A 20,976-nucleotide genomic window follows, 5' to 3' on the forward strand; every position below is an offset into this window, starting at 1 on the left:
TGGCAACCCTAGTTGATAGGCAGGTGGGTGGACAAAGGCTAGAGATGGAAAGGAGACAAAACGGTTTCTGTATCACCTGGGATTAACGCACAAACAAAAAAATCACAGTCAGATGGTTTTTGCAAAACGTTTATTTCTACATTGTCATACATGATTAAAAGCTGCTATACAAAAGTGCTTTGTACAAAAATAAATTCTGTTGATACAAAAGGATAAATGCAATGTTCATTGTCTGACAGAAACCGCAACCTCCAGCACATTAAGTTTATTAAAATACCAATGTTAGAACCATTTCACATATCTTTATTTCTTGTAAGCAATTGCCGTTTTTCTACCCATTTTCACATAAAAATAGACAATGACAATCCAAAATATCTCTGACATACCAGATCAAAACAGTTGACGTTTCACATACCAAAATCGCTGTGACATCACAGAACCTCAAGGCTGAGTTTTCTTTCACGTTGAAGTACAGATTTAATATCATAACTTAAGTGAGTGATACAATTTGATTATTCCCTTCTCGATGGCGATTTTTTCTTTAGTTTATAGAATTTAGAAATACAGCGCGGAAACAGGTCCTTCGGCCCACCGTGTCCGCGCCGCCCAGCGATCACGCCGTACACTAGCTCTGTCCCACACACAATTTTACTGAAGCCAATTAACCTATAAACCCACACATCTTTGGAGTACGGGCGAAAACAGGAGCTGCCGGAGAAAACCCACGCAGGTCACGGGGAGAACGTGCCAACTCCGTACAGACAGCGCCCGAGGTCAGGATCGAACCCGGGATTCTGGCGCTGTGAGGCAGAAACTCTACCGCTGCGCCAATGAGACTAATACTGTTGTTCTCCTGTGCGCCCATTATGGATCATCTGGCATCAATCATGGATGAGGACCATGTCCTTTTGACTCACCTCTGCTTCCCCTTGCCCCCTTCCCATTGACTCAAGATTAATTATAACTCAAGACGTGGACCAGCGATCCCCGCACACTAACACCATCCTACACATTAGGGCCAATTTACAATTTTTTGCAGAAGCCAATTAACCTACAAACCTGCACGTCTTTGGAGTGTGGGAGGAAACCGGAGCAACCGGAAAAAACCCACGCCGGTCACGGGGAGAACGTTCAAACTCCGTACAGACAGCGCCCGTAGTCAGGATCGAACCCAGTGGGCCTAAGGACTTGTTTCCGCGCTGTATCTCAAAACTATACTAAAGTAAAGGTTTATGTGTAGGAAGGAACTAGCAGATGCAGGTTTACACCAAAGATAGACGCAGAAGCTGGAGTAACTCAGCGGGACAGGCAGCATCTCTGAAGAGAAGGAATGGGTGACGTTCGGGTCGAGACCCTTCTTCAGCCTGAGACTCAGGGGAGGGGGAAACCAGAGATATGGACGGGTATAAGGTGAAAGATGTGAAAACGAGAGATCAAAGCAGACGATGATTGAAAAATGGAGAATGGTCTTATTTTTGGCTGAGGGGAAGGTGGAATTCTCTGCCACAGACTAGGGGATTGGACACATTAGAGGCAGGAAACATGTTCCCAATGTTGGGGGAGTCCAGAACAAGGGGCCACAGTTTAAGAATATGGGGTAGGCCATTTAGAACGGAGATGAGGAAGAACATTTTCAGTCAGAGAGTGGTGAAGGTGTGGAATTCTCTGCCTCAGAAGGCAGTGGAGGCCAGTTCGTTGGATGCTTTCAAGAGAGAGGTGGATAGAGCTCTTAAGGATAGCGGAGTGAGGGGGTATGGGGAGAAGGCAGGAACGGGGTACTGATTGAGAGTGATCAGCCATGATCGCATTGAATGGCGGTGCTGGCTCGAAGGGCTGAATGGCCTACTCCTGCACCTATTGTCTATTGTCTATTGTCTATTGCCTCCACAGCCCTCTGTGGCAATGAGTTCCACAGATTCACCACCCTCTGACTAAAGAAGTTCCTCCTCACCTTTTTAAAAGAACGCCCTTTAATTTTTTTGATTTTTTTAGATTTAGATTTAGAGATACAGCGCGGAAACAGGCCCTTCGGCCCACCGAGTCCGCGCCGCCCAGCGATCCCCGCACATTAACACTATCCTACACACACTAGGGACAATTTTTACATTTTACCCAGCCAATTAACCTAAATACCTGTACGTCTTTGGACGGTGGTAGGAAACCGAAGATCTCGGAGAAAACCCACGCAGGTCACGGGGAGAACGTACAAACTCCGTACAGATGGCGCCCGTCGTCAGGATCGAACCTGAGTCTCCGGCGCTGCATTCGCTGTAAGGCAGCAACTCTACCGCTGCGCCACCGTGCCGCCCTACTCTGAGGCTATGACCTCTGGTCCCAGACTCATCCTTTCCACATCCATTCTATCAATGCACGGGTTACTTGAAGTTTGAGAAATCAAAATCAATCCACGCTCACCGCCACCCCTGACATCAGTCTGAAGAAGGGTCTCGACCCGAAACGTCACCCATTCCATCTCTCCAGAGATGCTGCCTGACCCGTTGAGTTACTCCAGCATTTTGTGCCTACCTTTAATGTTTTAAGTTTGATTGAAACCTCTTCACAGCTTCTATTTGTCAATTCCAAGGTTTTATGCTTCCATTTAAATACTTAGGTGCCATAGAGTCGTACGGCGTGGAAACAGGCCCTTCGGCCCAACTTGTCCATGCCAACCAACCTGCCCCATCTACACTAGTTCCACCTCCCTGCGTTAGGCCCACGTCCCTCTAAACCTCCCCTATCCATGGATGTGTGAATCTATGGATTGTTAGTGATTGGAGACTGTGACCCTTATGATCACATACAGAATGTACTCATTTGTAATACGGGTTTACTCCCACACTCCAAACATGTAGGTCAATTGGCTTGGTACAATCGTACATTGTCCCTCGTGTGTGTAGGCTAGTAGTGCGCGGGGATCGCTGGTCGGCGCGGACTCGGCGCTCTGAAGGGCCTGCTTCCGCGCTGTATCTCTGAACTAAACATAGACACAAAATGTTAGAGTAACTCAGCGGGACAGGCAGCATCTCTGGAGAGGAGGAATGGAATAGTAGAAAAGACGGAAACCATCCAGAGGTGCTGACTGTCCCGCTGATGATTTACTCCAGTATATCGTGTCCATCTTTGTTGTAAATCCAGCGTCTGTAGTTCCTTCCTAAACCAAACTAAACTAAACCCATTTGATTAGAACAAAATCTACTGCTGTATAATTTAGCATTAGGTCCGAAAGTTGACTGAATAGGGTCGTTTTTCACAAAATGCTGGAGTAACTCAGCAGGTCAGGCAGCATCTCGGGAGAGAAGGAATGGGTGACGTTTCGGGTCGAGACCCTTCTTCAGACTGATGTCAGGGGGGCGGGACAAAGGAAGGATATAGGTGGAGACAGGAAGATAGAGGGAGATCTGGGAAGGGAGAGGGGTAGAGAGGGACAGAAGAACTATCTAAAGTTGGAGAAGTCGATGTTCATACCGCTGGGCTGCAAGTTGCCCAGGCGAAATATGAGGTGCTGTTCCTCCAATTTCCGGTGGGCCTCACTATGGCACTGGAGGAGTCCCATGACAGATAGGTCAGACTGGGAATGGGAGGGGGAGTTGAAGTGCTCGGCCACCGGGAGACCAGTTTGGCCAACGCGGACCGAGCGCAGGTGTTGAGCGAAGCGATCGCCGAGCCTGCGCTTGGTTTCGCCGATGTAAATAAGTTGACATCTGGAGCAGCGGATGCAATAGATGAGGTTGGAGGAGGTGCAGGTGAACCTCTGTCTCACCTGAATAGGGTCCATCTGTATTTTCTATCCTGCATCTTGTCCTGCATTTTTTCATCCTGAATTTAAAAACTCTCTGGAAGACCACTGGAATCTCCAAGGCGTAGAAATCTACGGAACGAGAGCTGGAAAATGGGATTAGTGTGTCTGGGTAATTGAGTTGGACATGTAGGGTCATGTAGTCATGGGTACGGAGGGCCAGAGGGCCTGTTGCCATGCACATTATTTTAACCTCCTAGTACAATTATTGTGAAACTATTGCAAGCGTTTTGCTATCAGGCTGGATATTATTCGCTCAAACACTGAAAGATGAGGATAGCAATCCCTGTTACGTCTTTGCACTAAATGGTGCGTCCTTTATCTGTGGGCTGTGGATGACCTGATTGTGATCATGTGTAGTCTTTGACTGGGTAGCACACAAACAAAGGCTTTTCGCTGCACCTCGGTACGTGTGACAATTATAAACTGAACTAAATCCTGATAGATCATATCTGACCGAATTTGGGGATCCATCTCAGGAGGAGGTCTGGGTCTAATTGCTAAACGAACCATTTGTGTTTTCAACTCTGTGTGATCTTCAGACTTCAGACTTTAGAGATACAGTACCCAAAGAAGGCCCTTCTGCCCTCCGAGTCCGCGCCGACCAGTGATCACCCCGTACACTAACACTGCCCTACGCACACTAGGGACAATTTACAATTTACTCCAGCGCTTTGTGTCCTTTACAGTTAATTGGATTCCAGCTGCCCTTCCAGGCTAAATTCATTTTATTCCCTCAGCACCTAAACACGTGGCACGGTGGCGCAGCGGTAGAGTTGCTGCCTTACAGCGCTTGCAGCGCCAGAGACCCGGGTTCCATCCCGACTACGGGCGCTGTCTGTACGGAGTTTGTATGTTCTCCCCGTGACCTGCGTGGATTTTCCACGAGATCTTCGGTTTCATCCCACACTCCAAAGACGTGTAGGTATGTAGGTTAATTGACTGGGTAATATGTAAAAATTGTCCCTAGTGTGTAGGATAGTGTTAATGTGCGGGGATCGATGGTCGGCACGGACTCTCTAAATCTAAATCTAAATCTAAATCTAAAAAATCTAAAATCTAAATCTAAAACTTAATGTAGTAATATTAGCAATGAAGGAAACAGTGGGCGGTTGCTTCTTCAATCTGCAATAAATAAAATGTTATTTTATTCCTTCTTCATGCCTGTTGTTCAGAACACAAACAACGCCCAGCTCTAGAGGTGCATTTATTCCTGGGGCTATGTGGAGTTTGCAACAAACAGCAACACCCAACAATAACATATTATTTAATTGGCGGAGACCTACTTGGGAAATGAATTTGTAAATAAATCAACAGGATGAAAATCAAACTGCTGCGATGAGAGGAATGACGGGAGTGATGGTGAAGGGAACAATTACACCCTCTCCAACGGTGAGATTAGATAGTAACTTTGCATTGCTGCACTGATTAATGACTGCAATCTACCAACGCTGCACGCAGAGTTGAGAAGAATGAGGAGGGGGGGACCTCATTGAAGCGTACAGAATAGTGAACGACATGGACAGAGTGGGTGTGGAGAGGATGTTTCCACTAGTGGGAGAGTCCAGGACTAGAGGTCACGGCCTCAGAATTAAAGGACGTTCTTTTAGGAAGGAGATGAGGAGGAATTTCTTTAGTCAGAGGGTGGTGAATCTGTGGAATTCTTTGCCACAGACAGCTGTGGAAGCCAAGTCAGTGGATATTTTTAAGGCAGAGATAGATAGAGTCTTGATTAGTGCGGGTGTCAGAGGTTATGGTGAGAAGGCAGTAGAATGGGATTAGGAGAGAGAGATAGATCGGCCATGATTGAATGGTGGAGTGGACTTGATGGGCCAAATGGCCTAATTGGTTTCCTATTTCTTATGTCCTTATGAGATCTTGTATCCGTCTCTGTGTCCTGGCTGGCAGGAACTGGTGGCACGGTGGCGCAGCGGTAGAGCTGCTGACTCACAGCGCCAGAGACCCGGGTTCGATCCTGATGATGGGTGCTGTCTGTACGGAGTTTGCACGTTCTCCCCGTGACCTGCGTGGGTTTCCCCCCCCGGTTGCTCTGGTTTCCTCCCACACTCCAAAGACGTCCAGATTTGCAGGCCAATTGGTTTTGGTAAATTGTCCCTAGTGTGTAGGATAGTGTTAGCATGTGGGGATCACTGGTTGGCGCTGACTCGGTGGGCCGAAGGGCCTATCAGAGGTTTACGGGGAGAATGGGGCTAGGAGGGAGAGATAGATCAGCCGCGATTGAATGGCGGAGTAGAGTTGATGGGCCGAATGGCCTAATTCTGCTCCTATCACTTACGAACATGAACTTTACGCACTGCATCTCTAAACTAAACTAAAAATACTCCAAAGCACTTGCTTTAGAGGCATTTAAATAAGAAACAATAAGCTTAAATTGGGCAAGTCCAGACAATGGCAAAATCCTATCACTTATGAACCTATGAAAGCAGGTGTTGGGTGATGCTTGGCAACTAACTTGGCAACTGACCTGTTTTATATACATTGTTGAAGTAATTATGGCCAAAGATGGTGGATTTCTGGATCTCTGAACCTGACGATTGAACATGCATCTATTTTTGCAGCATGCATGAGTGGTGTGAGCCAGACTAATTACTCAGACATGGACCGCGTTAATCTGACCGTATAAATCATCGCGTCAAGTGACTAGTGCAGTTGCAAAGATGAATAGTCTAGGAATGAATGCCAAAGTGGAATAACTTAAACGATCGTTCTTAAAAACTGTGACACAAAAAACACAGCGTTGTACAAACAAGGAATTGCAGATTTTGGTTTTTACAAACAGGTATTACAGCGACCAGGGGAACGATTGCCATTCTGACAGCTCGGGTGGCGGGGCTGGAACCACAAGTGGGTGTCTGCACAGAAAGACACAGGGCACGAGTGAATGGGGATCAGGGTAGGGCACTAGTAAATGGGGAATTAGGGTAGGGCACTAGTAAATGGGGATTAGGGTAGGGCACTAGTAAATGGGGAATTAGGGTAGGGCACTAGTAAATGGGGATTTAGGGTAGGGCACTAGTAAATGGGGATTAGGGTAGGGCACTAGTAAATGGGGAATTAGGGTAGGGCACTAGTAAATGGGGATTTAGGGTAGGGCACTAGTAAATGGGGATTACGGTAGGGCACTAGTAAATGGGGAATTAGGGTAGGGCACTAGTAAATGGGGATTTAGGGTAGGGCACTAGTAAATGGGGAATTAGGGTAGGGCACTAGTAAATGGGGAATTAGGGTAGGGCACTAGTAAATGGGGATTTAGGGTAGGGCACTAGTAAATGGGCACTAGTATGTGCTCCCGGTTTCCTCCCACACCAAAGACATTCAGGTTTTTTGCAGGTTAATTAGCTTCTGTAGATAGTGTGTTGGATAGTGTGTTGGTCGGCACAAACTTGGTGAAGGGCCTGTTTCTGCGCTCTATCTCTAAAGTCCCCCCCTCCCCACACACACACACCCACACACACACCCACACACGCACACAGTTTATTATCCTTGTCTCTGTTATCTGAAGAGAAGTGTTGGTACCGTTTGCATGTGAGCCGTGTTTGGGTGAGCAGTCTCAGTTTATTACAAGGGACTGTTTCTAGTGGTCCAGCAACCACAGAGTAACGAGCCTTCCACTGAGAAACCAGACTGATAATCTTCATTTTGATGGAGTGGTTTTTTTAATCCACTAATTTGCAACAATACTCCATGCCCACAAGAAATGTTTATCTGGCAGCAAGTATGTTAATATGCTAGATTAATAATGAAACCTCTCCAAGAATTAAACATTTATCAGATGTAAATATAGATGGAAAAAACACTAAATGAAATATAGATTTTCGTTTCGTTTAGAGATGCAGTGCGGAAACAGGCCCTTCGGCCCATCGAGTCCGCGCCGACCAGCGATCCCTGCACACTAACACCATCCGACACACACATACCAGGGACAATTTATAATTGCACCGCCAATTAGCTGAAGAACCTGTAATACATTTGGTGATCCCTGACCAGCACAAATTGGAGGAACAACATCTCATATTTTGCTTAGGCAGTTTACAACCCAACGGTTTGAAAATTGACTTCTCTAACTTCAGATAGTCCCTGCTTTCCCTCTCTTTCCCCTCTTCCCCTCCCCCTTCCCAGTCCTCCCACTAGTCCTCCTGGCTCCGACTACATTCTATCCTTGGCCCGCCCCCTCCCCTGACATCAGTCTGAAGAAGGGTCTTGGCCCAAAACGTCCCCCATTCCTTCTCTCCTGAGATGCTGCCTGACCTGCTGAGTTACTCCAGCATTTTGTGAATAAATACCTTCCACTAATTGAAAGATTTGTTTCTTTGTGCCTATCTAAATCTCGATCAGGATAGTGGCTACCTGTATTTACGGATGATGCATGTAATTATTAGTATTTAATAATTAAGCCGGCCACCACAAGAGGCTTAATTGCAGCCTGCAATCATTAGCGCCTCTCTTATTCCAGTCACAAGCATAACAGATATGTAAATTTGTGTGACATTGAAACACCTTGTTTTGACAAAATTAATAGATGATAATGTGCAACTAATCTACGCTGGAGGGAAAGGCAGTGAAGCTTTTACAAGGGGTAAACTTGTAGGATGTGAAGAAGTCCATTCGACTCATTATATGGCCAGTTTTAGTTTAGTTTAGTTTAGAGATACAGCGCAGAAACAGGCCCTTCAGCCCACCGAGTCCGCGCCGCCCAGCGATCCCCACACACTAACACTATCCCCCACACACACACTAGGGACAATTTGCAATTTGACAGAACCCAGACCTGCACGTCTTTGGAGTGTGGGAGGAAACCCAGAGAAATCCCACGCGGTCACGGGGAGAACGTACAAACTCCGTACAGACAGCGCCCGTAGTCAGGAACAAGCCCAGGTCTCTGTCGTTGAGGCAGCAGCTCTACCCGCTGCGCCGCCCTGCCGGTCATAGAGTCATGGAATCATGCAGCACGGAAACAGGCCCTTCGGCCCTTAATATTCATACAAAAGAAAATTCAGCCTTGGTGGAGTAAACCTGATGGGCCGAATGGCCTAATTGTGCCTCTACTACTTGTGGTCTTATGATCTTTTGGAAAAAAAAATGTCTCATGACAGATTGTGCAAGTAAGATGGTGAATTGTTCGTTTAAGAGTTGCTTTCCAAAAAATAATTAAATATTTACTTGTGTGAAAAGAAGTAAGACTTGTGGAGATAAGAACATAGAACAGTACAGCATAGGAACAGGCCCTTCGGCCCACAATGCCTGTGCCAAACATGATGCCGAGACCTACCCTTATCGACCTGCACATAATCCATATCCTTCTATACCCGGCATATCCAGGTGCCTATCACAAGTCTCTGAAATGCCACTAATATATCTGCCTCCACCACCACCCCTGGTGGCACGTTCTGGGCACTTGCCACCCTCTGTGTAACAGGAAAACTTGCCCCGCTCATCTCCTTTCAACTTTACCCCCTTTCACCTTGAGGCTATGCCCTCTAGTATTTGATTTTTCCATCCAAAATAAAAGGTTCTGATTGTCTACCCTATCAATGCTTCCCATAAATCCAAATAACAACAAGGGTGGCATGGTGGCGCAGCGGTAGAGTTGCTGACTCATGGCGCCAGAGACCCGGGTTTGATCCTGACTACGGGTGCTGTCTGTACGGAGTTTGTACGTTCTCTCCCCGTGACCTGCGTGGGTTGTCTCCGGGTGCTCCGGTTTCCTCCCACACTCCAAAGACGTGCGGGTTTGTAGGTTAATTGGCTTCTGTACATTATACCTGAACTAGATCGCGGGTCGGCGCGGACTCGATGGGCCGAAGGGCCTGTTTCCACGCTGTACTTCCAAAACCAAAAACTAAAATATTACCATAAACAAAATCATTACATTTTGATTAATGAGGGAGTTTAATGTTATTTTTCTAATCCAGACATTAGTTACCATGGTAGCCAGTTTGCACATATTAAAAAATCCACCAGGTTTACAGATTTCATTACGGCATTTATTTGATTAGAAGATTAAGAAGACTAAAAAGCAACGTATAAATTAAAAAAAGGGTGCTAAACGTTTTATGATTGCAATTAATACCTCCAAAATAGTGGCCATGGATTGGATTAATTCAAGGAAATAAATACAAGGATCGATGATATTTCAGTGCAGAGAGATCTGATCACAAAGCTGAACTTGCAAATGCAACGGGCTGGCACGGTGGCGCAGCGGTAGAGTTGCTGCCTCACAGCGCCAGAGACCCGCGTTCCATCCCGACTACGGGTGCTGTCTGTACGCCGTTTGTACGTTCTCCCCGTGACCTGCGTGGTTTTTCCCGGGCGCTCCGGTTTGCTCCCACACTCCAAAGACTTGCATCGTTCATGGTCCCTAGTGTGGAGGATAGTGCTAGTGTACAGGGTGATGGCTGGTCGGCGCGGACTCGATGGGCCGAAGGGCCTGCTCCATTAATTACTTCCATCTCTAAAGTAAAGCAATGATCCTTTCTGGAAGTCTCTATCTGGGTGGGCGGTGGCAGGTAGCCTCCTGACGTTAAACATAAATGAAAAAAGACACAAAGTGCTGGAGTAACTCAGGGGGACAGGCAGCATCTCAGGAGAGAAGGAATGGGTGACGTTTCGGGTCGAGACCCTTCTTCAGAAGTCCGAAGAAGGGTCTCGACGCGAAACGTCACCTATTCCTTCTCTCCAGAGATGCTGTCTGACCCTGTCTGGAGTTACACCAGCTCTTTGCGTGTATCTCCAGCGAGCACCAAGGAAAGGAAGTTGGTTGCACTTATTCCGTCAGCACATGACGTCAGTGAGTGAAAGTGGCCGGGCAGGAGAGTGCTGTGCTGCCCTGATGTCACGGTAAGAGTTTTCTAGAAAGTTCCCTGATGGCTGAATGAATTATTGATTACATTTACCGATCTCTTTCAACTTGCTCATAACTTTGGAGCAACCATCACCACACCACCCACCCCCCTTAAACTTAGCAAAACAGGTCAGCGTTTCATAACCGAACTAGGGGCAGAGAGACAACACTTGATTAGTACAGTTCCTTGATTAGTACGGGTGTCATAGATTATGGGGAGAAGGCAGGAGAATGGGGTTAGGAGCGAGAGATCGATCAGCCATGATTGAATGGCGGCATAGACTTGATGGGCCGAATGGCCTAATTCTACTCCTATTCCTTATAACCTAATCCTAGGGGGACACTCAATGCTGGAGTTACTCGGCGGGCCAGGCAGCATCTCTGAAGAACATGGATGGGTGATGTTTTGGGTCTGGATCTTTCTAGGGGGCAATTGTAGGACTTGGTTGTGGGTTATAAACGTGTGGGTAGGGGGACGGGATGCATTAAAGTGGAAATACTTTAGAGATGCAGCTCCATTCTGTGGCCCAGAGAGGATTGAAGGTTCTGCAGCCGATGGCTTTGAAGATCTGATGAGGAACATTCATCTGATGGGCTTTAAAGGCCATGTGTGGACTGGAGAAGCAAGTGGAGAGGCCAAAAACTGGGTGAATGCACCTAATGGTGAGAAACCGGAGCAAGATCACAAAGAATACTGTGTGCACATCTGGGCGATCCCGACTACGGGCGCTGTCTGTGCGGAGTTTGTACGTTCTCCCCGTGACCTGCGTGGGTGTCGTCCGAGATCTTCAGTTTCCTCCCACACTCCAAAGACGTGCGGGTTTGTAGGTTAATTGGCTTGGTGTAGATGTAAATTGTCCCTCGTGTGCTAGTGTGCGGGAATCACTGGTCGGGGCGGACTTGGTGGGCCGAATGACTGTCATATGTTGAAAGACTGGAGCGACTAGGCTCGTATACACTGGAATTTAGAAGGATGAGAGGGGATCTTATCGAAACATATAAGATTATTAAGGGGTTGGACACGTTAGAGGCAGGAAACATGTTCCCAATGTTGGGGGAGTCCAGAACCAGGGGCCACAGTTTAAGAATAAGGGGTAGGCCATTTAGAACAGAGATGAGGAAAAACTTTTTCAGCCAGAGAGTTGTGAATCTGTGGAATTCTCTGCCTCAGAGGGCAGTGGAGGCCAATTCTCTGAATGCATTCAAGAGAGAGCTAGATAGAGCTCTTAAGGATAGCGGAGTCAGGGGTTATGGGGAGAAGGCAGGAACGGGGTACTGATTGAGAATGATCAGCCATGATCACATTGAATGGCAGTGCTGGCTTGAAGGGCCGAATGGCCTACTCCTGCACCTATTGTCTATTGTCTATTGTTTCTGCGCTGTAACTCCAAATTAAACTAAACTGCATAGACTAAACAATGACCGCTGGCATGGGTGCCAGTGTTGTGTCTAATGACACAATATCTCAATGGATGTCGGGGAATATAGGGAATAATCCCATTTTCACACCACATTGGGCATTTTTAAGGCGGAGATTGACAGGTTCTTGATTAGTTCTATAACTGTGAAATTGTGCCAAGTGTGTGTAGGATAGTGCCAGTGTGCGGGGATCGCTGGTCGGCGCGACTCGGTGGGCCGAAGGGCCTGTTTCTGTGTTGTATCTCTAAACTGAGCAGGGAGAGATAAATCAGACCTTCTGTCGAATTCTGGGTGAAGCGAGATGAAAATAAGTTTAGATAAGAATTAAGAGAAGAACGTGAGAAAGCAGCACGGATGTTCCAGTCCACACTCAGCTACGTTTCCAATTTAACTCGTCACTGAAGACCTAAGTAGAACATGTACACAGCTATCTGCTAATTGAAATTGGCAGATCATTGCAATAGCAGGAACCGGGATCAATCTTTATCTAAGACAGAATTAGAGCATAACTTAAGGATAGCAGAGTCAGGGGGTATGGGGAGAAGGCAGGAACGGGGTACTGATTGTGGATGATCAACCATGATCACATTGAATGGCAGTGCTGGCTCGAAGGGCCGAATGGCCTCCTCCTGCACCTATTGTCTATTGTCTAACTTACAACATAAAACTTCCTAAAGAAAGATGCAGCTACTGCAGTTTATGTCAACTGACCCAAGCAAGCCTGCTTAGCGGGATGCACCGCTCTGTGTAGGATGGAACTGCAGACGCTGGTTTACACCGAAGATAGACTAAAGAAGGGTCTCAACCCGAAACGTCACCCATTCCTTCTCTCCAGAGATGCTGCCCTGTCCTGCTGAGTTACTCCAGCATTTCTGTGTCTGTCTTTGGCTGCATCATAGCAGGGTTTGGGAACAGCTCCATCCAGGACCGCAAGAAATTGCAGAGAATTGCGGACGCAGCCCAGACCATCACACAAACCAACCTCCCGTCCATTAACTCCATCTACACCTCACGCTGCCTCGGCAAGGCCACCAGCATAATCAAGGACCAGTCTCACCCCGGCCACTCCCTCTTCTCCCCTCTCCCATCGGGCAAGAAGTACAGAAGTGTGAAAACGCACACCTCCAGATTCAGGGACAGTTTCTTCCCGGCTGTTAGTGGGCAAATGAACCATCCTCTCACCAACTAGAGAGCGGTCCTGAACTACTATCTACCTCATTGAAGATCCCCGGACTCTCTTTAATCAGACTTTACTAGACTTTATCTTGCACTAAACAGTATTCCCTTTATCTTGCATCTATACACTGTACATGGTTCGATTGTAATCATGTATTGTCTTTCCACTGACTGGTTAGCAGGGAACAAAAAGATTTTCACTGTACCTCGGTACACGAGACAACAAACTAAAGCAAACTTTCATAGAGTAATTGGATTATCTAGCAGGGGTCATTATGATTGTAGCCACTTTAAGTCATCATTGTCAGAGATGCCCAATTTAAGCAGAAGTGAGAATAACATGAATCAATAACTGCAATGTAGGATAATTTTAGTTTAGTTTAGTGATTCAGCGCGGAAACAGGCTCTTCGGCCCACCAGGTCCGCACCAACCAGTGATCCCCGCAAACCACCGACCAGTGATCCCGTTTTCTACGAGATCTTCGGTTTCCTCCCACACTCCAAAGACGTACAGGTTTGTACGTTAATTGGTGGGGCAAATGTAAAAATTGTCCCTAGTGGGTGTAGGATAGTGTTAGTGTGCGGGGATCGCTGGGCGGCGCGAACCCGGTGGGCCAAAGGGCCTGTTTCTGCGCTGTATCTCTAAATCTAAATCTAAAAAATCTAAACTAACACTAACCTACACACACTAGGGACAATTTACATTTTATACCAAGCCAATTAACCTACAAACCAGTACGTCTTTGGAGTGTGGGAGGAAACCGGAGATCCTGGAGAAAACCCACGCGGGTCACGGGGAGAACGTACAAACTCCTTATTCAGGATCGAACCCGGGTGTCCGGCGCTGTAAGGCAGCAACTCTACCGCTGCGCCACCGTGCCACCCTTGAAAATAAGTTGCTGCACGTCATAAATTATTCATTGCGGTGCTGGCTCGAAGGGCCGAATGGCCTACTCCTGCACCTATTGTCTATTGCCACTGACGTCGAGCAGTAATTCGATTTATACCATGACCCCAAAATCACTTTTTCTACCATAAAGTCGAACTTTTCAAAAGGTGATTAAATGTTTTTTGTTTTAAGGCAAAATGGTTGCATTGAAGATATTACCTGTCGATGGAGTTTAGAAATTGAAGGGGTGGTAACAAAAAGGTATGCTTAATGCCAAAATTAATTTGGATTCATCCGCCTAGAAATTATAACAGGTCCACCACGGAATGTCCGGCGCTTGGTCCTCGAGCCTTGCCCCATTATCCGTTTTGCCGGAACGACAGGAGGTCACGGACTGGAGGGGGGCCGAGATACCGCCCCGCAGAGCCGGCCTCGGAAGTCGGCTATGGGAACGGATCTGCCGGCTCTGGCCGGGCCGGAGTTCCAGAGCCCCGGATGCAGGGGGGGCAAAGTCGACCCGCCGATCGGCTGGCCGCGGAAGGCCTGATGAGGTCCTTCATCGTCTGGAGGATCGTCTGGCACATTTTCGGGGGGACTTCCAGGGAGGGGGATTTCAAGAGCGCCCTCGTGATTTTGTCCGGATTAAAGGAGGATTAAGTTGCTGGAAAATCGGTGGTGGGCCTGTGTTAAGTCTGTACCTATATGTATTAAGTCTGTATCTCTACGCCTCATGAAATTAATCTGAAATAAAAGGGTTTCAATGCTAACTTTCAGATGGTTGAGGGAACGTGGTACGTATGAGGGTGATCCCGAGGCCTCTGAGTTCTGTGCATTAAATTGCAATTCATTGAGAGCCGTGAGCATTCGCACAATAGAATCTTTTTCAAAGGGAGCATCCATGTTAACAGCAAAGATACTAGAGGAGCAAGATAGACCACTCGACCCAAAAAAACCGTAGTACGTCATGGCACCATTTTAGTAGGCAGAAACTTGCAGAAACATTTAAAAAGAAAAATAACAATTGATGGACGAGATACATTCTGCATTTTAATGGTATCGTCACACGTACTGTTCCCCCAAAACACTGATTACACTGCGAGAGGCAGAGCGAACGGCGGGGTTTGCCTACTAAAATGGCGGCCGTTTTGCCGGGGTTCGCCTACTAAAATGGCGGCTGTTTTGGTGGGTTTTGCATACTAAAATGACGGCCGTTTTGGCGGGTTTTGCCTACTAAAATGGCGCTCCTTTGCGTACTACACTCCAGTATAGGCGATTTCGACGGAGTGGTCCATCTTGTTCCTCTAGTATCTTTGGTTAACAGGCCTCAGAATTCTCACAGTAGGACGTTTTTCAAGGAAACACCAAACGCAAACATTCCTCAAAACCACTCACTTCTCCTTTTATAAATTTAAATGCACGTTTGCAAATGCAAGGCTCGTGGTTGGCAGAACCATCTCGTGGGGTTGTCTACAAGAAGTGACGGAAAATATTTCTACGTTCCTTAGAAAAGTGACAGTGACAGAGATATAAACAGGCTCTTAATGCTTTTCGATTTAGTTCAACTGCATACGGGGAAAAATATCCAGGAAAGAGTTAAATCAATTTAAATCCATTTTGACAATTGATTGTCATCATGTACTGTCTTTCTGCTGCCAGGTCAGTGCACCACAAAAGCTTTTCACTGTACCTCAGCACGCGTGACGATAAACTAAACTCAACTGAACTAAAACAAATCTACCTGCACCTGAGTTTAGAAGGATGAGGGGGGACCTCATTGAAACTTACTGAATAGTGAAAGGCCTGGATAGAGTGGATGTGGAGAGGATGTTTCCACCAGTGGGAGAGTCTAGGACCAGAGGGCACAGCCTCAGAATAAAAGGACGTACCTTTAGAATGGAGATGAGGAGGAATCTCTTTAGTCAGAGGGTGGTGAATCTGTGAAATCTGTGGAGGCCAAATCAATGGATATTTTTAAGATTGACAGATTCTTGATTAGTACAGGTCTCAGTGGTTACGGGGAGAAGGCAGGAGAATGGGGTTGAGAGGGAAAGATACAGTAGGCCAGCCATGATTGAATGGCGGAGCAGACTTGATGGGCTGAATGGCCTAATACTGATCCTGTAACTTATAAACGTTTAAAAAAATCCAGTGTTGCAATAATAACAGGACTTAGGTCAGAATATTTTGTGTCATTTAACTCGACTGAGACATTTTTTTTTGTGTCGGAAGGAACTGCAGATGCCAACGATAGACACAAAGTGCTGGAGTAACTCAGCAAGACGGGCAGCATCTCTGGACGGTGATGTATGTATCGAGTCGGGACCCTTGCCGAAAAGTTGGCCACTCCTTCCATCCAGAGATGCTGCCTGTCCCGCTGAGTTATCACAACATGTTTCTCGACACTAGTCGCCCTTGGCACATTGATCAGTTCCTGTGGGCACGCACCATCATTTTTTTACCTCCTTCCTGATTTCGAAAGGCGGCCAGTCGTCGGTCTTGAACAACCTTGTGCGCGTGCGGGCTGGAACGGTGGCGTGTCGGTCTGGCCTCTTCGTCGCCACCCCACGCTCAGCCAGGCACGTACTCCTCCGGCAGTCCCGACAGGTTCCTGCTCTTGAGGGCCCGGTCCACCATGCCGATGTAGCCGTCGATGGCCCCCCTCATCTCGGGCGTGAAGGGGTCAAAGTCCTTCTGCCGCAGGCCGGAGCGCTTGAAGCTGCCGTCCTTCTGCGTCTCCACGCACAGCAGCCGGTCCTCGTCGACGGTCAGCTTCAGGAAGGCCGCCGCCCGCTTCAGCTGCGGCAACAGCTCCCTCTTCAGGTCCTCGTAGTGAACCACCAGCACCCTCCGGCAGTAGCTCAGCCAGTCCAGGGTGTGCGAGGCCCACCACGACCCGTAGGTGCCCACAAAGACCGGCCATTCTGCAGAGGGAGACTTCGCGTTACACTCCCAGAGGATGGAGAGAGACCCGGCGTTGGGGGGGTTGGTGGGGAGCCACCGAGAACAGAGTGGGGGGGGGGGGGGGGGTGGAGGGCCACCGAGAACAGGGGGGGGGGGGGGTGGAGGGCCACCGAGAACAGGGGGGGGGTGAGTGGGGGGGCCACCGAGAACAAAGGGGGGGGTGAGTGGGGGCCAACGAGAACAAAGAGGGGGGGGTGGGTGGGGGCCACCGAGAGCAATAGACAATAGACAATAGACAATAGGTGCAGGAGTAGGCTATTCAGCACTTCGAGCCAGCACCACCATTCAATGCGATCATGGCTGATCATCCACAATCAGTACCCCGTTCCTGCCTTCTCCCCATACCCCCTCACTCCGCTATCCTTAAGAGATCTATCCAGCTCTCTCTTGAAAGCATCCAACGAACTGGCCTCCACTGCCTTCTGAGGCAGAGAATTCCACACCTTCACCACTCTCTGACTGAAAAAGTTCTTCCTCATCTCCGTTCTAAATGGCCTACCCCTTATTCTTAAACTGTGGCCCCTGGTTCTGGACTCCCCCAACATTGGGAACATGTTTCCTGCCTCTAATGTGTCCAATCCCCTAATTATCTTATATGTTTCAATAAGATCCCCCCTCATCCTTCTAAATTCCAGTGTATACAAGCCTAATTGCTCCAGCCTTTCAACATACGACAGTCCCGCCATTCCGGGAATTAACCTAGTGAACCTACGCTGCACGCCCTCAATAGCAAGAATATCCTTCCTCAAATTTGGAGACCAAAACTGCACACAGTACTCCAGGTGCGGTCTCACCAGGGCCCGGTACAACTGTAGAAGGACCTCTTTGCTCCTATACTCAACTCCTCTTGTTATGAAGGCCAACATTCCATTGGCTTTCTTCACTGCCTGCTGTACCTGCATGCTTCCTTTCAGTGACTGATGCACTAGGACACCCAGATCTCGTTGAACATCCCCTCTTCCTAACTTGACACCATTCAGATAATAATCTGCCTTTCTATTCTTACTTCCAAAGTGAATAACCTCACACTTATCTACATTAAATTGCATCTGCCATGTATCTGCCCACTCACACAACCTGTCCAAGTCACCCTGCAGCCTTATTGCATCTTCCTCACAATTCACACTACCCCCAGCAAAGAGGGACCCCAAGTGTAGGGGGGGGGGGGGGGGGGGAGGGGTTGAATCAAAGTCATAGACTGATACAGTGTGGAAACAGGCCCTTCGGCCCAACTCGCCCACACACCGCCCAACAATGTCCCTGCTACACTAGTCCCACTCACCTGTGCTTGGCCCATATCCCTCCAAACCTGTCCACGTAAAGTCAAGTCAAGTTTATTCATGTACCATGTCCATTCATGCACCATAATCCATGTACCTGTCCAACTGTTTCTTAAACGATGGGATAGTCCCAGCCTCAGCTACCTCCTCTGGCAGCTCGTTCCATGCACCCACCACCCTCTGTGTGAAAAAGTTACCCCTCAGATTCCTATTAAATCTTTTCCCCTTCACCTTGAACCTGTGTCCTTTGGTCCTCGATTTCCCTACTCTGGGTAAAAGGCTCTGTGCATCTACCCAATCTATTCCTCTCATGATTTTCTACACCTCTATAAGATCTCCCCTCATCTACGCTCCATGGAATAGAGACCCAGCCTACTCGACCTAAAAGTGGCGAACAAAGAGGGACCTGGCATTGAGGGAGAGGCAATCAGTACGGGTGCCAGGGGTGATGGGGAGAAGGCAGGAGAATGGGGTTGAGGGGGAGAGATAGATCAGCCATGATTGATTGGCGGAGTAGCCTTGATGGGCCGAATGGCCTAATCTTTCTCCTATCACTTATGATAGAGGGACCCATCATGAAGGGCCTGTTTCCACACTGTATCTCTGAACTAAACTATCATAGGTTCATAAGTGATAGGAGCAGAATTAGGCCATTCGGCCCATCAAGTCTACTCCGCCATTCAATCATGGCTGATCTATCTCTCCCTCTCAACCCCATTCTCCTGCCTTCTCCCCACAACCCCTGACACCCGCACTAATCAAGAATCCATTTATCTCTGCCTTAAAAATATCCATTGACGGCCTCCACAGCCTTCTGTGTCCACGAATCCCACAGATTCACCACCCTCTGGCTAAAGAAATTCCTCCTCATCTCCTTCCTAAAGGGATGTCCTTTAATTCTGAGGCCATGCCCTCTGGTCGTGGACTCTCCCACCAGTGGAAACATCCTCCCCGCATCCACTCTATCCAAGTCTTTCACTATCAATACACTCTCCCACCACGAACAGATTCCATCAATCTCCAAGGTGAGGAAAAGCTTTTTCACCCAGAGAGTTGTGGAATTCTCTGCCACAGAAGGCAGTGGAGACCGATTCACTGGATGCTTTCAAGAGAGAGTTAGATTTATCTCTCGGGGCTAACGGAATCAAGGGATGTGGGGCGAAAGCGGGAACGGGGTACTGATTTTGGATGATCATCCATGATCATATTGAATGGCGGTGCTGGCTCGAAGGGCCGAATGACCTACTCCTGCGTCTATTTTCCATGTTTCTATGTTTCTCAAAGGTTGGCCCTGTTTTGTATTTTGTGCAACCTGAAGGTTTAGGTGAGAAACTCCTCGCTCGGTTGGAGGTTAGCGGGGTTATACCTTTGCTTTTCCAGTGCCCTGTTTCTATGCTTTCTATGAAAAGCAACAATCCTCAAAGGTTGGCCGTGTTTTGTACTGTGTGCGGCCTGAAGGTTTTAGGTGAGAGACTCCTCGGTTGGAGGTTAGCGGGGTTATACCTTTGCTTTTCCAGTGCCGCTCCGACGCGTACCCCAGGTGTCCAGCCCGCTTTCTGTTGAACTCTGCCATCAACGCCTTGTAGGGGTTTCGTATCAACAAGATGGCGGCATCGAAGGTCTCTATTTCCCTCTTGCCGCTCTCGTGGGTTTTTACGCAGATGGTGCGACCACTCTTCCAGTAGTCCTTCTCCCCTTTGAAACCTGACCAAAGGAAACGGAAAAGGTGATGTCACGAAGCAAAGTGGAAGAACAGAATTTAAAAAAAAAAAAAAAATTTCCTTTAAAAAAAAAATATATATAAGTTCTCTTTTAACCTTTATAGACAATAGACAATAGACAATAGACAATAGGTGCAGGAGTAGGCCATTCAGCCCTTCGAGCCAGCACCGCCATTCAATGCGATCATGGCTGATCACTCTCAATCAGTACCCCGTTCCTGCCTTCTCCCCATACCCCCTCACTCCGCTATCCTTAAGAGCTCTATCCAGCTCTCTCTTGAAAGCATCCAACGAACTGGCCTCCACTGCCTTCTGAGGCAGAGAATTCCACACCTTCACCACCCTCTGACTGAAAAAGTTCTTCCTCATCTCCGTTCTAAATGGCCTACCCCTTATTCTCAAACTGTGGCCCCTTGTTCTGGACTCCCCCAACATTGGGAACATGTTATCTGCCTCTAATGTGTCCAATCCCCTAATTATCTTATATGTTTCAATAAGATCCCCCCTCATCCTTCTAAATTCCAGTGTATACAAGCCCAATCATTCCAGCCTTTCAACATACGACAGTCCCGCCATTCCGGGAATTAACCTAGTGAACCTACGCTGCACGCCCTCCATAGCAAGAATATCCTTCCTCAAATTTGGAGACCAAAACTGCACACAGTACTCCAGGTGCGGTCTCACCAGGGCCCGGTACAACTGTAGAAGGACCTCTTTGCTCCTATACTCAACTCCTCTTGTTACGAAGGCCAACATTCCATTGGCTTTCTTCACTGCCTGCTGAACCTGCATGCTTCCCTTCATTGACTGATGCACTAGGACACCCAGATCTCGTTGAACTCCCCCTCCTCCTAACTTGACATCATTCAGAT

General features: G+C 47.8%; 1 protein-coding gene across 1 annotated transcript in view; it reads right to left on the minus strand.

Moving 5' to 3' along the window:
* Positions 1-8,008: 8,008 nt before the first annotated feature.
* LOC144606321 (sialate:O-sulfotransferase 1-like) overlaps positions 8,009-20,976 on the minus strand; it is a 41,591-nt gene continuing 28,623 nt past the window's right edge. The window contains 2 exon segments of the mRNA XM_078422321.1: positions 8,009-17,063; positions 19,887-20,087. Coding sequence (XP_078278447.1) covers positions 16,711-17,063; positions 19,887-20,087 — 554 coding nt within the window. The 3' untranslated portion in view covers positions 8,009-16,710.

Source organism: Rhinoraja longicauda, chromosome 26 (assembly GCF_053455715.1).
Source record: "Rhinoraja longicauda isolate Sanriku21f chromosome 26, sRhiLon1.1, whole genome shotgun sequence".
In the NCBI taxonomy this organism is placed as follows: Eukaryota; Metazoa; Chordata; class Chondrichthyes; order Rajiformes; family Arhynchobatidae; genus Rhinoraja; species Rhinoraja longicauda.